General features: G+C 37.1%; 1 protein-coding gene and 1 long non-coding RNA gene across 4 annotated transcripts; one reads left to right on the forward strand and one right to left on the reverse strand.

Annotated features, from left to right (window-relative positions):
- Positions 1 to 3,156: 3,156 nt before the first annotated feature.
- On the reverse strand, positions 3,157 to 7,685 carry LOC133904962 (4-hydroxy-7-methoxy-3-oxo-3,4-dihydro-2H-1,4-benzoxazin-2-yl glucoside beta-D-glucosidase 2, chloroplastic-like). The gene is made up of 12 exons (XM_062346626.1): positions 7,345 to 7,685; positions 7,145 to 7,214; positions 6,951 to 7,009; positions 6,339 to 6,414; positions 6,100 to 6,177; positions 5,876 to 5,963; positions 5,489 to 5,744; positions 5,024 to 5,360; positions 4,875 to 4,909; positions 4,501 to 4,603; positions 4,260 to 4,368; positions 3,157 to 3,531 (listed from the first exon to the last, which is right to left on the reverse strand). The coding sequence occupies exons 1-12, from the start codon at positions 7,651 to 7,653 to the stop codon at positions 3,354 to 3,356; spliced, it is 1,698 nt and encodes a 565-aa protein (XP_062202610.1). The 5' UTR covers positions 7,654 to 7,685; the 3' UTR covers positions 3,157 to 3,353.
- Positions 7,686 to 9,541: 1,856 nt separating this feature from the next.
- Positions 9,542 to 15,366, forward strand: LOC133905524 (uncharacterized). Of its 3 annotated transcripts, XR_009907634.1 has the most exons (5): positions 9,542 to 9,844; positions 9,948 to 10,084; positions 10,180 to 10,401; positions 11,161 to 11,247; positions 14,939 to 15,366. It is a non-coding gene; the product is annotated as an uncharacterized LOC133905524 (long non-coding RNA). The 3 variants fall into 3 exon arrangements; XR_009907633.1 differs by having other exon boundaries at positions 9,948 to 10,401; positions 14,939 to 15,365; XR_009907635.1 differs by lacking the exon at positions 11,161 to 11,247 and having other exon boundaries at positions 9,948 to 10,401.
- Positions 15,367 to 16,690: the final 1,324 nt, after the last annotated feature.

Raw genomic sequence — 16,690 nt, forward strand, 5'->3', positions numbered from 1 at the left:
CAGACTCTCACAGATATTCTTCTTTACATGCATGTTGTCGATAGAGTGACGAACATCTAATTTTTTCTAATACTCTAGCTCGAATAGTATTGATTTCTTGTTCCACATTCCTAATTGTTCATCATCCTTAGAGGATTGATTTCGCTTGCCAAGGATAACATTGATATTCTTAACCTGATTGTGGATATCTTCCCCACTGAAATGCCTCGGAGGTAACGCTTTCTCCCTTGTGCTATCGAACTGCTTGTCTATGTTCTGGTACGGGTGTTTCCTGGGAAGGAAATGTCGATGCCGCATGTATAATGTTTTCTTTGAGTTATTCAACCTCAAACTGCATGTGTCATCTAAGCAATAGGGCATGCTTCACATTTTCTTTTACTCTGACCTGACAAGTTACGAAGTGCTGGCAGATCATTGATGGTGACGAACAACATGGCGTGCAAGGTAAAGTACTCTTGTTTGTACTAATCCCAAACCTCGACGCCTTCCGACCTGAGTTCCTTAAGATCATCGACTAAAGGCCTGAGGTGCACATCTATATCGTTGCCAGGTTGTTTCGGTCCTGATATCAAGATCGACAACATAATGTATTTCCTCTTGTTACTAAGACAGAGTGGAAGGTTGTAGATCGACAATACAACAGGCCAGGTGTTATGTGAGGTACTCATGTTATCGAATGGATTCATGCCATCCGTGCTCATAGCAAACCTAATATTTCTCAATTCTTCAGTGAACCAACCAAATGTGGAATCAACGATTCGCCACTGAGCGAAATCTGCCGGGTGCTGTATCATTGTGTCATTCTTACGACCCCTCCTTATGCCAACGCATCAATTGGGCCTCCTTTCTGTTGGCAAACAGACGCTTCAAACGGGGAATTATAGGAAAATACCACACCATCTTTCTAGGACCACCTTTACTTTTCTTACTTTCGTCCCTGTCACCACCGTCATTTCTATGCTTATATCGATGGGTTCCACACACGGGGCATTGATCCATCTCTGCATACTCTCTACGAAACAAGATACAATCTTGCTTACATGCATGTATTTTTTCTATTTTCAGTCCTAAAGGATAAATTATCTTCTTCGCATCGTAGACGCCCTCGAGCACCAAGTTCCCCTTAGGTATCATGTCCCTTAGCAGATCCAGCAATGCTTCGAAACTCTTGTCAGTCCAACCATAGGTTGTCTTTAGCTATAGAAGCTTTATGTTCCCAAAGATCCGCATGTACTTCTCCTTACAGTTGGGATAAAGGGGCGTTTTGAAATCCCGCATAAATTCCTAGAATTTAGTAAACTCACCATTGTTATACTCGTCGTGCCGCTCAATATCCCGCACCATCTGGTCAACATTCTCCACAAATCCTCGAGATCATTATCATTCAAACCTAATATGTCATCATCCGTGAGATCATGATCCATTTTATCGGATGTAAGTCCTTGATCCATACTGTCGGCATGGAGGCCCCGATCCATCTCTCCCTCGTTAAGGCCTTCTTCGCCATGTTTGTTCCAACATGTATAATTCTCTTTAAATCCACACATGACCAAGTGTGCATGGATATTGTCTGATTTCGGGAACTTCTTTTCATTCCTGTAGTCGCGACATGGACAATACATTGTCGTTATACCACGATCTTTCATATCCGCCAAGGCAGCACTCATGAAATGCTTCACCCCGCTCAGGTACTCCGTACAAGTCCGGGTCTCGAGGTACATCCAACTTTTGTCCGTCATCTACAATTAATGTAAAAATATTCATTCTTCATTAATAATAACCTTAATTTCGTGGTTAAGCACGCGATTAAAATCTCCAACAAATACACTAGATCTGTGACATCTCGTGGTAGATCGGCCAAACCTAGTACCAAATCTAACATAAATAAAATTCACTTGTACTAAGATTTTGGATAAAGATGCAAAATGACCAATTACAACTCAAAGCACAACAAATCTACCAAATAGAGATTAGAGGAGAAGGAAAGGGGGAGATACAAACTTTCAAAGACCCAGCACCAATTCAAACTTCAAATTAAAAAAATATTAGAGAGTCTCTAGTGGAACCGGAGAAAATCGCCAGAACTAAGCGCGCAGTACTGTTGACTATTGTTCGGCCCGCACAGTAGCTGCCAGTTTTACCCGTCACCTAGTACATGTTATAAGTGACGGGTATATACTCGGTTCCGACCAGAGGTGACATAAGTGACGAGTAGTGTAATGATCCGTCACTAAATTATGTCTTATTTATCTGTTTTTCACGTAATGTGTGTATGCAAGCACGTGGGAGGATAGAGACGATAAGGACATGAAGAGAGTATACTCACTTCATTGATGATTTCATGAAGGACATTTTTACTAGGCATAAAACAAAATTAAGGTTTTTTTTTTTACTAAAGGTAGAAGCACTAGCATTTATTCGACATAAAAGATTACCAGCACCACAAACCACTGATCAGCCGGGGGTCATCACAAATTAGTACAAACCACTGATCGGCGTTACCGGAAGATGCATGGACAGTACAAAAATTTTATATCCATCTATACTATCCATATTCTAGTGTTGAATTTATAAATTGTTGAGTATATATCGAATATGTGTATAAGAGTCAAATAGATTTAAGTTGTAATGAACAAGGAATAGAGTTGTAGTCGAACTCTTATTTCTATCCTTTAAATAAAAAGCATCACTGTGTAACCGCAATCGACGGAAAAAAAATATAGTAAGGAGTATCTGTAGTCATGTCTCGAGAATTTAGGCAAGATGGCCGAACTTTATTAAAAATATCGTGTCTCGTGTGATCTTGTGCTTGACTTTTGTCGATTCTGCTAATACTTTCGTTAAAATCCTACCATAAATGCTCCTAACATTGACAGTTTTTGGTTTTTTTAAAAATCATTAGAGTTTTTGGTTTTTGTTTAAAATCATTAGTGATTCTTAGAAAATAACCGGTTGTAATAAGTGGAGATAACAAAACCGGCTGTGGATATATTAGCACGTTACTCCTTTTGTTTTGGACGAGATGACAAATTTATTGGCTACTACCCATTTCGGTATGATTTGATATGTGGCACCTAGCTAACTAGCCCATTGTAGAAAAAAATTAAACTCAAGCATCGAGTATGCCCCAGTCAAAAGTCTATGTTGATAAAAAAAGGTAGATAATTTATTTATAGTTCAAAAGTTATTTATACAAACAATAAATTGATACCCCACTTTATTATATCGAAAGTTGTGAGGAAAACTGAAAGATCCTGCGCATTGGTGCCCGGCAATACATGAAAAAGTTGACCTTGTGGTTCGTTTACAGTACTATTACACTTGGCCAGTAATCACTTAATATATCTCAGGAATCACTTGTTCTTGGCTTGGTTGAACTGGGCGAACCATTTTGCTGAGTCCTTCATGCTTCGCTCGAAGCCGTTCTTGTGGTCGACGTAGATGAGGCCGAAGCGCTGCGTGAAACCGTTCTGCCACTCGAAGTTGTCCACCAGCGTCCAGGTGAAGTGTCCACGCACGTTCGCGCCCAACCTGCGTGCATACAGTGAACTTAGGTCCAGTTTGTTTTCTATTCCTGATTCTGTTTATACTACTGTCAAAAGCCAGAAGATAGAACAAACAGAGTTATAGAGAAGTGATTTTTGAAAAAATCAGCAGCTTACTTCTGAGAAAAATAAACTAAAGTTGAGAAGCTCGCTGAGAGATGTTTTTCTGAGAAGCTATGTGCTAAGAAGCTAAAATTTTGTCATAGATAATAACCTATTTTTAAAAGCAGCTTTTCAGACAAACTAAAATTATAGCTTTTCAGAAAAAACAAAAATCAGAAGCTCAAACAAACAGGCCCTTAGAGTCTATTTTGTTTTAGGTTGTTTTTGATTTATGCTTCTGTCAGAAGTCTAGAAGCTAGAAATTCAAATAAACGGGTTTGCTGAAAAGTGGTTTCTGGAGAAGTTAGAAACTTGTTTTTCTGAAAATGAATTAGAAGCTGAGAAGCTAACTGAGAGTAGCTTTTCTAAAAAGTAGTGTGTTGAGAAGATAACAAATTATTATAAAATTCAACAGCTAAAATCCGAAAGCAGCTTTTCAGAAAAACAAAAAATACAGATTTTTAAAGAAGCTAAAAACAAAAGTCCAAACAAACAGACTATTAATACAGCAGGCGTTTATGTGCGGTTTGTACATGTAACGTATATATGTGTGCTGTGCATATATATAACGGTGCAGGAGTAATGCATGTTCTAGTTTTAATTGCTACTTACTCTATCGACTCATTGAGGATTGCGATGTGATCCTGGAGGTACTTGAGCCGGGTGGTGTCTTTCTTAGCAGCTTCAGGGGTTAGAGTGCCGTCGTCCATGTCCCCAACCCCTGGGAACAGAAATAATAAACCATGAATAACTGTCCCCACACATACTGCAATCACATATTGACATGGTATAATATATACGATATCGATGTCCTTAATTATACTATTGCGTAGATATGATATGCATGTGTTACCGTTTTCAGTGATGTAGACGGGTGGGTTGCCGTATTTGTCCCTGATGATCGTAAGAAGATCCTTCAGGCCATCGGGGTATGAATACAGCCAATCAGTTCCAGTCTACAAATGAAAGCCAAATTCTATTAATCACCCAATGCTTAATTTTCTCACCAGTGAGTATATAATATAAGAAATTACGGATGTGTTTGGATTTGATGTCATGTCAATTTGTTTTCAAAAGTTCCATCGGGATCCTACATGTTTTCCTGCGAAATTTTGCCAGATTATGTGCGAGAAGTACTACTAGACTATGACCAGTTCGTGTGTTTTAGTAGAAAGGCTCATATAGAGGAAGAATTAAATTAAACCGAGATAGAAGGAAGATGCTCACATTTGGACCTATAGGCTTCCCGTCAGGCCCAGTTACTGGTTGAACAAAAGAATAACAGTACATGATTAACATGAGAACTTTATATATTTCTTAGAGCGAACTGAAAGAAGCAGGGAGAATTATTCATTATTATTGTTTTCTTATCTTACTTCCGACGAGGGAGTAGGCGTCGTCAGTGTTCAGCACCGGCGAGAAGCTCGGTGAAATATCGATGTTTGTCGAGAACCTTGAGGTGTAGTAATTTAGTCCCATCATGTCGTAGGATCCCACGATCTTCTTCTGCTGTTCGTCGGTGAAGAAGGGCAGTCGATCCCCCACCAGCGACCTCATGGAGAAGGGGTAGTCGCCGCGAACGATCGGCTCCAAGAACCATCCGAGATTGTAGTCGATGGATCTCGCCTGGGCTTGTGCATTGACGAAGTGCATTGTATCATACGGCGCATAGCCCATGGACACCAGCGCCATGCCTATCTGTCCACCATCACTCTGCATTCGGTCGATCAATACTTAGCAGAAGCACAAATTCCTTACCAAGCAAAATAAAAGCATGACTTCATTAATGTCTAAAAGGAAACACGCGTAGCAATTAATCTACCACTATACAAATAACACACATTATGATGCCTCTTGTAGAGGTCGGCAGCCTCGGCGTGAGCCAGAAGAAGGTTGTGGCCGGCGGTGTACGGCTCGACGAGGGAGTCACCCAATGGGACGGCACACTCCTGCGCTGACGAGCAACGCCCCGGCGCGTGCTTCCCTATGCCGTATGCATTACAGCAGAAGACGTACGGCTCGTTGAAGGTGAACCAGTGCTTCACCCGGTCGCCAAAGTTGTCGAAGCACACCTTCGCGTACTCCTTAAAATCTTGCCTGAAAAATTGCAAATTGCGGTATAGCCATGTGATGATTAATAAAATATAGCAGTTCTGATTTCTGTGAACGGTACTTGCTACTACGCAAGTTCATGTAGAGTTGGTATATTACAGCAACTGAATGCTTACACAATGCTCGAACTTAAGAAGCTGCCGTACTTCTCATCCAGTGCTTGAGGTGTTTCCCAGTGGAAAAGCGTCACGTATGGCTCTATGTCTATTTTAAGTAAAACAAGTAAATCAAGTATGAAGTTTTGAAGGGTTATATTTAATTTCCTTGTTCAGTAAATAACTAGATAAACAAGAAAGCAATAAATTAGTTGACGCCAGTAGAAAAACTAATTTGTTTTTACCATGTTCTTTCAACAAGTTGATCAGATTGTTGTAGTATTCAATGCCTTTTAGGTTTATCCCACCTTGGACTGTCCCATCTGAATAGAGTAAAAACAATTATTTATGTTAAGATTAGCTACATGGTCATATAACATAATTTGAGAGTCCTCACGCAATAGATATTAGAGTACCTAGTTAATCTTTTTTGTGAAATTATATATAAATAGGTGAAAATTTTATTCAGGAACTTTGTACTTACTGGGCAATATTCTTGGCCAACAAATGGAGAACCTATAGGCATCCATGCCCATGTTCTTCAGCATTTTTACATCTTCCTGTCAGTCAGGAATAAAAACTAAGTTTTCAGAGAGCATGTGCCGTCAAACCATATCTGAATCTTTACCATTATTATACATTAAATACTTCTGAAAATATTATCAACCATTCTATCATAAAAATACTTCTACATCTTTATGATTTTATTAATTATTTATAAACTATAATAGTCAAATATGTGCACATGATACTGTGCGTAATGTTCAAGACAACAAATTGGTATTTTACATCACAGTTGGCAAAGATACAAGTATTAGTTTCTGTGCTACTCTTTTTTCATGTCACTACCAGTGACCAATTTTTGAAGACATCCCCTTAATCTTGTAACTCACTTATAAATGTTTCAGCTTATATGTTGCATGTTACAGACAAGGCATATATATGTTTCAATTTTTGTTCACACATTGTCACCAATGTTTCACCATCCCACAATGCAAATATCCTTTAATTGATGTGTTTTACCTGCCACCATATGGTTTTCAATACTGCAATAACGCTTTTTCATGTTTAATAGCTAGTTCATGCCCTCACTTACCTCATACAAATGGTAGGAGTCCACTGCAACATCTCCATTGCTCCCGTCCTTTATCCGTTCTGTCCATAAATTAAATAAAAGAAATTGCCAGAATTGTGATACCATGTTTCTAATACTGCACAATTATATAAATTTTATTGCACATACATAGCTTATGCAAAGAAAAAATATTCAGGATGAATATATGTTATTACCTGGATAGGTGTGGCAGTAGTGATCCCAAATGCTTGGCCCCTTACCATCTTTATCCCAAGCACCTTCAATCTACACAAATGAAATAACATATGTTTCAGATTGTATATATGATACAAATTAACTATATATTGTAGTTATTTTTCTTTTTAAATATCTGTTATTCCCATTTACAAATACTTGAATTGCATCGAACAAACACCTGGTACGATGAAGTGGCAGCGCCAAAGATGAAACCGGGAGGGAAGCTGTTCCTGCTGATGATTGGCTTGCTGGGCTTGGGCTTCACGGCTTCGGCTCCAAGGTCATTGCTTATCCTAGCTGCTCTTGATCTGAGGCTAAGGTCATGGCTTCTCTTTGAATGGATGGAGGAAGCAACTAGACGATAACCAAGAACTCTATAATGTGTCGACGAAGAAGAGAGGTGCAGTGTGATCGCATTGTTTTTTTGGCCCTCGTTTCTTCTAAGGCCAGGATGGGTAGGGCTAAGGGCAGAAGTAACAAGAATCATTTCTAGGTAGATGGGTAATGGGTTTGAGCTCTTGTATGACTTGCCTTGTGACTGGTTGGGGCATCTATTTATAGATGAAGATGATGGATTTGTGTGGCTGCCGGCGAAGTGTGCTAAAGGCAGAGGATATCGAGTATTATTACTTGCATGGGATCTACCACAGAAATAATAATAGCAGGCACATCGTCATGGATGGTTACTTGATAAATTACGTATAAATGATTGACAGAAAAAAGTGTCTCTAATATTTTCAGCCGTCTAGGAGAGCGTGAACACATATATGGTTTTACTGAAATGTCGTCTGTCTATAGACGGCTCTTAGACACATACGGTTTTCTTAAAAAATCGTCTGCGTGTTGTTAAGCGACACAGATGACTCGGTATGAAAAACCGTCTATGTCTAGTAGCTGTTTACACACAGGTAGCATTTTAGTAAAATCATATATGTGTTCTCGCTCTTCTAGACACAGATGATTTTTAATAAATATCCGTCTGTGTCTAGATGATAAATACAGATATGTTTTATAAATATCTATCTGTAGTATATATTTGAAAATTCATAAAATATTTATACGAAGTCAGATGAAGAAACTTTTTATATGAAAATTGTAGTTTTCAACAAGATCTACAATGTTAGTTTATAACTTTTTCATTTGAAGTTATTTAAATGTAAAATAATTATCTAGTGTTTTAGACAACAAGGGTCAAAAGGATAAAATATCCTAATGCGATTAGAAATGATGTACTAAGTGAGATGGTAAGTAAGCTACGCACGAGGCATGAGTCATGGTTTGACGCCTACAAACCGCACACATGCTTATTTCACGTCAAAAATTTCTGGTGTGGCTTGGGTGCAAATTTTTGTTTCCTACATTGAAAATATTACTTTTTTTCTAAAAATAATATCAGAGATGATTCTTATTAAAAACTGTTTTTGCTATATCATATAATAGACAGATGCTTACCCATCTGTGATAAGCTCGATATCACAAACACTTTCACACAGATGGCTTCATTTCCCGTTTGTGATATGCGTTAAAAATCGTCTTTGATGGTGTGATCTGTGGTAGTAGTCTACTACCACACAATTGTTCATTGATTTTTTTTTTTTTTTTTTTTGCAGAAAGAATTTTAACCAACTAATACTTATGTGCAACCTACAGAAACTTTGACAAATGACCACCCCGGAATGTGATTAACATGCATCTGGTGCTGACCCGCACCTTAAATATAAGGGACGACGTTCGTGATCTGCTATTTAACGCATGTTATCCACCTGCTATATACATAGTAGTTGATTAGTAGTAGTAGGATTTTCTCCAGACTGTTTATATAACGAAAGATCTGGACATGTGCGTATGTGATCCACGGAACGACGACCAGACCGATCCCTTCACATGGAAAGATGGCAAGAAGGTATTTGTTGTGAAACCAATTAGATAAACTGTTTAGGAGAGATGCCTCTGAATGGACATTTATTAAGGAGGAATGCATTCTCAAAGGGACACGAATTTATCCTTTTGTTCTTTATAAATTAAATGGTAAAGACTTCATTTCGGTCGTACGGGTGTGGTCACTCCGGCCCGCACGCCGCTTCTAGCCGCCCGATCAGGCTGCTATGGTTATTCTTCTCAATCTGTTGCCACGCTCCACTCAGACCCTCTGCTCCCCAAAATATCTATCTCAGTGCGTTCTCTTTCCCCAAATCCCCCTCTCTCCCCCATGGAAACCATCTCATTGCTTTTCCTCAGGTGACCACCATCTCTCTCAGTGCGTTCCAGGGTAGGGGCTCTTTCACCAGCATGCTTGTGCTAGCCGCCTGATCCAACTATCGCCACACATAGCTGCCTGATCCAATCCCTCCCTCGCCCGATCCCTGATCCCCTCTCCCGATCCCTGATCCCCTCTCCCAAACTCCATCACTCTCTTTCCCTCTCTCTATCTCAGGGCAATGAGATCCCAGCACAGGGGGGGGGGTCGCCAGCCGTCCCCTAGCATAGAGCTAATGGATTCGGCCCAGTGGTTGGGCTCACATGGCTCCCGTGCTCCGCCCTGTGCCGATTGCCTGATTCGTGCTTGTTCTACTCAAATCTTGCACTCCCTTCAAACTAGGCAAGGCATGAGGAGGGGGAGAAGGGTGGGGAGAAGCACCTGCGAAAGTCATCATAGATAGGCGGCGAAAGGAGGCCAGGTACTTGTTTGCTCCCAGATTTGCTCCATTTTTTGGTATTTAGTGCATCCATTTGGTCTTCTCTTCTATCTCCTAATATGCATCCCTCTGTCTCATCTGTCAGTTCAGTCTCCTCCATCCCAAATCAATTAACTTGGTAATCGTGTTAGCATTTTGCTGGATCTGGTGGAGCAAAGATGAATAGAGCTGGTGGTCACCTGAGGAAAAGCAATGAGAAGACGCAAAAGGTGGGGCACCAAGGTGAGCGTAGCAAGGATTTGCTATATCATGGTGCTTTTTTTATGTGTGTGTGGTTCATCTAATGAGTTTTGTATGGTTGTTTTTGGTCATGACAGGTGATTTTGATTGCATATTTTTAAATTTTCTTAGGGTTTGGGTTGAGATGGGAGAAAGGTGAGAGACCTACATATGTTCATTTTACTGATGTGATTGTGATGCTTGTTTTCGCATGCAATGGAGGTGTGGTGTTTTGATTCCAATGTGAAATTGCAGGATAGGTTGGATCCTTACAAAAAGGAGATCAAAGCTCCAGTGATTGTACGCGAAGAGCAGAGTAGGTAATGTGAGTTTGCACATGCTTTAATTTGGTGTCTGATTTTGTCACCGCTTCATCTAATGCTGGATTGTGAGTTGCTCATGGTTAAGAAGAGATGTGATCGATACTTATAGGCTGGTACTTTCTGAACAGTCGATGTGACACTAGCACTAGATGCTTTGGTTTGGGTTATTTTGGCATTTGGATGCTTTAATTAATCATTTTAGCCTGGTTCTTTCCAAAACATTGATTTTGCTGCTAGTATTGATGTGATGTTGCTACTAGGACTAATAATATACAATATATTTACTTAATTTTATGATCTTACTGCATTTCAATGAGCATATTATTGCATATTAATAAGTATTTTTAAGCTCATCAGAGATATTTCTATGTTCTTATTGCATATCGATGGAAATTGGAAGTAGTTTTTCAAAAAACATAATATGGTTTTAATTTATTAACTAGGGATATAGATATAAATATGAGTTTGATTTTTCTGCAGTATTGTATCTCGAAAAACTTAATTTTATTAACTAGGGATATAGTTGTAAATATGAGTTTGATTTTCTTGCAGTATTATAAATAAGGTTTCCACGAGCTCATTATAGTTGCAGTAACATGTGCCTAGTATTTGCATCCTGTTAAGTTCGTTGATAGCTACAAGTAGTATGTTTGTCCTCTTATGTTAACTAGTTGAGTGGATATGACCTCGGTTGATAGTAACTAATCCTTGTTTGTCATATATAAAGATCAAGGCAATGCTGTTTTCTTTTTCTAGAGATGCGGTGGACAAGCTGCTACTGTTGCAATTATTGTCTCTTTTCATTGTCGTTGTTGCTGCGCTGTAGCCTTCACTAAAACAGAGGTTGGTTAACATAACATGGAGAAAAAAACCATGGTTAAACAAGTAATTAATTATGATTAAGAAAGTTTGTGATTATATTTTAAGGAACTTACTGATCATGGTTAAGCAAGTTAGTGATTCATTTTTCCTAAGGTACTTATCTAAATTCCTGATTTGTTTTGTAGTCATTTTTACAAACTTATATATATATATTCTACTCTCTCTGTTCATAAATAGTATGTGTATTTCTTTTGGGCTCGGTCTTCTATGTTAGATTTTGACTAAGGTTTTGTCACAAAATATAGATTTTGATTTTTTTTGGGGGGGGGGGGGGGGGGGTTGCAACAAAGTCAAACTTTTGGGGGTTTTTTTGCAACAAAACAACTTGGGGGGAGTCAAAATCCGAGTGACTTTGGGGGGGGGGGGGTGTTTGCATTTTTCCCTTTTTAGAATTTTGATAAATTCAAGACTTTGTATGATCGCCTCGGTCATCCTAATTTAGGGATGATAAGAAAAAATATCAATAATTCTATCGGTCAAAATATCAATGTTGAAAAATTCCAAAATTCTCAGATTTGTGCGCACTGCATGTGCCACAAACAAATTAATTTAAAGGCCATCTTACCTTAAAATTAAAAATGAGCCACTCAATTTTATTGAACGCATTCAAGGAGATATATATGGTCATATTCGACCATTACCTATAAAATGGTCGCATGTGTGTCTCTTGCCCATAAAGAACCATGCTTTTGCCAAATTTATAGCTCAAATTATCAAAATAAAGCATATTACCTTGAACAGAGTATAAACTTCATTAGAATAGATAATACAACTATTGTATGACCTTAGGCATTAATTAAGAGCATTCAATACCTTATGTGCACGCTCAAAATGGTCTAGCTGAATCTCTTAGAAAGAGAGTTAAATTAATTACACAACCATTACTTTAGAATTGCAATTTACCAAACTCATGTTGGAGGTAATGTGGTCTTACATGCTGCAGATTTATTTCAGTAAAGATCAACTGCATATCGTGCGGTTTCCCCGTTGTAGTTAAGTACGTGAAAATCAACTAAGAATTTCTCATATGTAAAAATTTCATTGCGTTATATAGATACCGATATCACCACATCACCGTACATCAATGGGGCATCACAGGAAATTTAGGGATCTATATGAGGTATACTTCTTCATCAATCATAAAATACCTTAAGCCTCAAGTAGGGGACTTATTCACATCCTGGTACACTAATGAGCATAATTTTCAAGTACTAGGGGGAAACCAATAGTACCACAAAGAATGCTAGAAAATAAATTGAAATGTAACATGCATTAAATCCTTGGATACAAGCATTTAGTACTTGATCCACATACTAAAGAATCCGAATAAGAAGTTCAAAGATTCATAAATTTGTAACACATTACAAATAATCTGCTAGATGCATTTACTCGCAACGAATATGTCACTAAATCATATCTCCACAATCATGCACCATAAAGAGTGAAGCATAAAGAGTGAAGGTACCTAATAAAATAATTCAACTCCCAAATGCAAATAAGAGGGAGCGACGTATGGTCATAAGGGATAATGTTTTTTAAAATCATCTGCGAAAATAAAGAAAGTCAACTTCTAAAATTGTAAATAAAAATCAACTTAAATTTGATAGACACCATATGGATACTCAACATCTAAGATCCATCACAAATGTGCGCACTAATTTAAGGTGCTGGGACATCAAAATAACCTGACTCCATTGTTGGGGGAAATCATGAAGAGTTAGAAAAGGGTAAAGGAAATATACACAAAACTATATTGATTCTCGAGAATCATACAATAGAAAAAATATAATTTTTGATATATATATTTCTCCTCGAAAATTGCAAAAGACCTTGAATTGGATCTAGACTAAAGTCCATGGCCATGGTAGAGTGTCTCCAGCACTCGGACTAGACCAAGTGGAATAAAGCAATTGAGGCAAAATTGCACTCGCTAAAAAGAAAGAGGTATTTGCCTCAGTAATACCTACTCAAAATAACCTCCCCGTGGGATCAAAATGGGTTTTCATCCATAAATGGAATGAAAGCAATGAGGTGTGAGATTCAAAGCGAGGCATGTAGCACAAGAGTTCACGTACAGACTGACATCGATTTCAATGAAACATACTCTCTAGTTATAAGTTGAATAACATTTCAATATTTAATTTCATTGGCAGAATCTAGTCACTTTGATTCGGAAATCTATAAAGTCTCTGAAGGGCTTAAAATTCCGAATTCCAAAGTAAATCACAATATATATGCTGTAGAATTCAAAAGGTCACTTTATGGTTTAACACAGTCGGATAAAATATGGTACAAACCGATTGAATGAGTTTCTTTTACAGAAAGATTACTCAAATAATGATGATTGCACATGTGTGTTTATAAAAAAAATCCTCAACTGGATTTTTAATCATATCAGTGTATGTTGATTATTTCAATATCATTAGAAATACACAAGAAAAATGTAATCCTCTTAAGACGAAATTTGAGATGAAAGAGTTGGGTAAAACAAAATTTTGCTTAACTCTACAACTTGAGGAATATCCCTCAAGAATACCTGTAAATTAGTATGCATATATACAGAAAATATTCAATATGGATATATCATATCAATTAAAATACCTATGGTGTTCAATCCTTTGATATAAGTAAAGATCCATTCAGACCTCGGAATGATGATGTAGAGATATTGGGATTTGAAGTTCAATATCTCAATACCTTTTGAGTGCTATTGTATCTTGCAAATTACACCAGATCTGATATTGCATTTGCAAGAAACATGCTAGCTATACATAGCTCAGCTCCAACAAACGTCATTGGATAGGAGTAAATAATATCCTCAGATATCTCCAAGTTACAAAGGATCTCGGTTTATTCCTTAAGAAGACTTAAGACATGACTACGATTGGATATACATATGCTAGCTATTTATATGATCCTTATAATGATATATGACTTACATGATATATATTCTTATATGGTGGAACAATTTTCTTATGGAAGTCATCAAAACAAACTCTTACGCCTACTTCTATTAACCATTCTGAAATAATTACATTATATCAAGCAGCATGTGAATGTGTATGACTTCATATAATGATAAGCTACATATAAGAATCATGTAGTATTTGTTCATTAGAATTATCTATCATTATCTATAAATATAATGTTGCTTGCATTGCATAAAGGCATACAAGTTATATAAAGAACAATATGACAAAGCAAATTGTCCCAAAATTATTTAATCCTCATGAATTATAAAAAACTGAGGAGATAGAAATTTTGCAAATAAAGTCATGCGATAATCTTACATATTTATTCACAATATCTTTGCAAACATATTTATTTTAGAAATATGTTCATAGAATTGATATAGGATGATTTCAAGAGTTGCAAAGTTCATGGGGAGTTAACTCTTAAATTATAATCTGTTTATGATCATTATGTTGTACAATATTGTACTCTTTTTCTTTATGAGTTTTTCCTATCATGGTTTGTCATTTAATGTTTTCAATGAGGCAATATTAATACAAGCATTATATATGCCATATCATTTTTTTATAAATTTTTCCACTTGATTTTTAAAAAGTTTTCAATGACATATTATGATTATATTTCTCCTCATATTTTTCTCATAGAGTTTTTGTAGAAGATTTCATCGTGTTTTACACAGATGGCCAAATTTATCAAGGAGGTCTTATGAAACAAATCCAGTGATCAATTAGATAAACTGTTTGGGAGAGATACCTCCCGAGAAAGACACCCTTTGGGGAGGGATGTAAGCGACATGAATTTGTCCCTTCGTTCTATATAAGTCTTTACATATGCGCAATAAAAAAAACAACTTTCTACAGTCTTTACATCAATTCTCAAGCTGTAGATAGAGGAATCGATTTGCATTTCAGATCATCTTTAATTAGTATATCCGCGTCATACACGCACGTGTTGGGAATTTTGATGATACTGCGGCACATGTACATGTTAGAGTTCTCCCACACAAGCATATATACAAGTGTTCTAGAGCGACGTGGAGCAAGCCGTATGGTGAATTATTTTTTGGATCTGTGCTTTCTGTTCATACACGTCGCATGTTTCGGTTGTGTACCATTACAAACACTTTAAACATCAATTATTTGTTGTAAATTGATTTTGAGCATTTGAAAATGATAGATCTATATTTATCTTAAAAAATAGTTTTATAATAATATAATTCTGATGTGCTCATAATATATTATAATAGAAATTAACAGCCATTTTTTAATAGAGGAATACCTTTATTATAGCATCTGCATAAGACATGCACTCAGCCATAGCAACCAAAATTTTATTTTGGTGATTGTGTCCCCACTACTAAAAAATTCTCATCAGTATCGATTTAAAATCGTTATTAATGACAGGTTTTGAACCGACACTGATTACTCGGCACTGATAGTCACTTACTATCATTACCGGGTATAGAACTGACATAAAAATCACTATCAGTACCGGTTAGAGTTACCAACGGGCATTGATAGTCTCATTCTCGATTTAACGTTTTTTTGTCGAAAAAAGCTTAAATTTTTTTTCGCGACTAACATTTGCAAGTCACGCAATATTTACTCATATGCTGCAATCAAGACTCGAACTCATGACCACATAGCCTGTGCGCGTGCGTGATTCCTCTAACTATCTCAGCTATCATCTGTTTGTGAGTATAGTAGCACAATAAATTCTTTTGACATCTTGTGACCAAATGTTTGAATGGCTATTTGGACATCTAAATGACATTAAATGAAAACATTGTCAACTACAAAGTTCTATATCTCATCGAGTTCTACAATTTTCATATGACGTTTTTCCCCATCCGACTTCGTGTGAAGAACTTATGAATTTTTTAATGTGAGTTGTCATCGACCATGGCTGCAATTTATTATAATTATTTGGGTATTTAAATTACCTCAAATTAAAAATATTTCAACTACAAAGTTGTAGATCTCATCGAGAGCTATAATTTTTATATAAAGTTTTTCTTCATCCGACTTCGTATTAAAAAGTTATGAATTTTTTAAAATGAATTGTAACAGTAGCAATATTCAATGCCAGTTCGTAGCTAGAACCAGTATTGATGTATCAGTGCTAGTTCTTTGCTCCTCGTTGCCGGTTCGTAGCTAGAACCGGCACCGATAGTGACTGTATCGGTGCCGATTCTTTGATTCTCAGTCGTTGTTCACGCGCGGGAGTTTAATAACTAGTACTGATACGTTTTCAGTGCTGATTACTATTGAACCGGTACGGATGGAGCGCTACATATATGATGTTTTGTAGTGCCATATCTAAGATGACTATCTTTTATTTTTCTGGAGGGATTGCAATGGTACTCCCTCCATTCAAAAATAGTAGATATATTTTTTTAGTTTGATCTTCGAAGTTGGATTTTAACTAAAAT

This window comes from Phragmites australis, chromosome 22 (assembly GCF_958298935.1).
Source record: "Phragmites australis chromosome 22, lpPhrAust1.1, whole genome shotgun sequence".
Taxonomy (NCBI): domain Eukaryota; kingdom Viridiplantae; phylum Streptophyta; class Magnoliopsida; order Poales; family Poaceae; genus Phragmites; species Phragmites australis.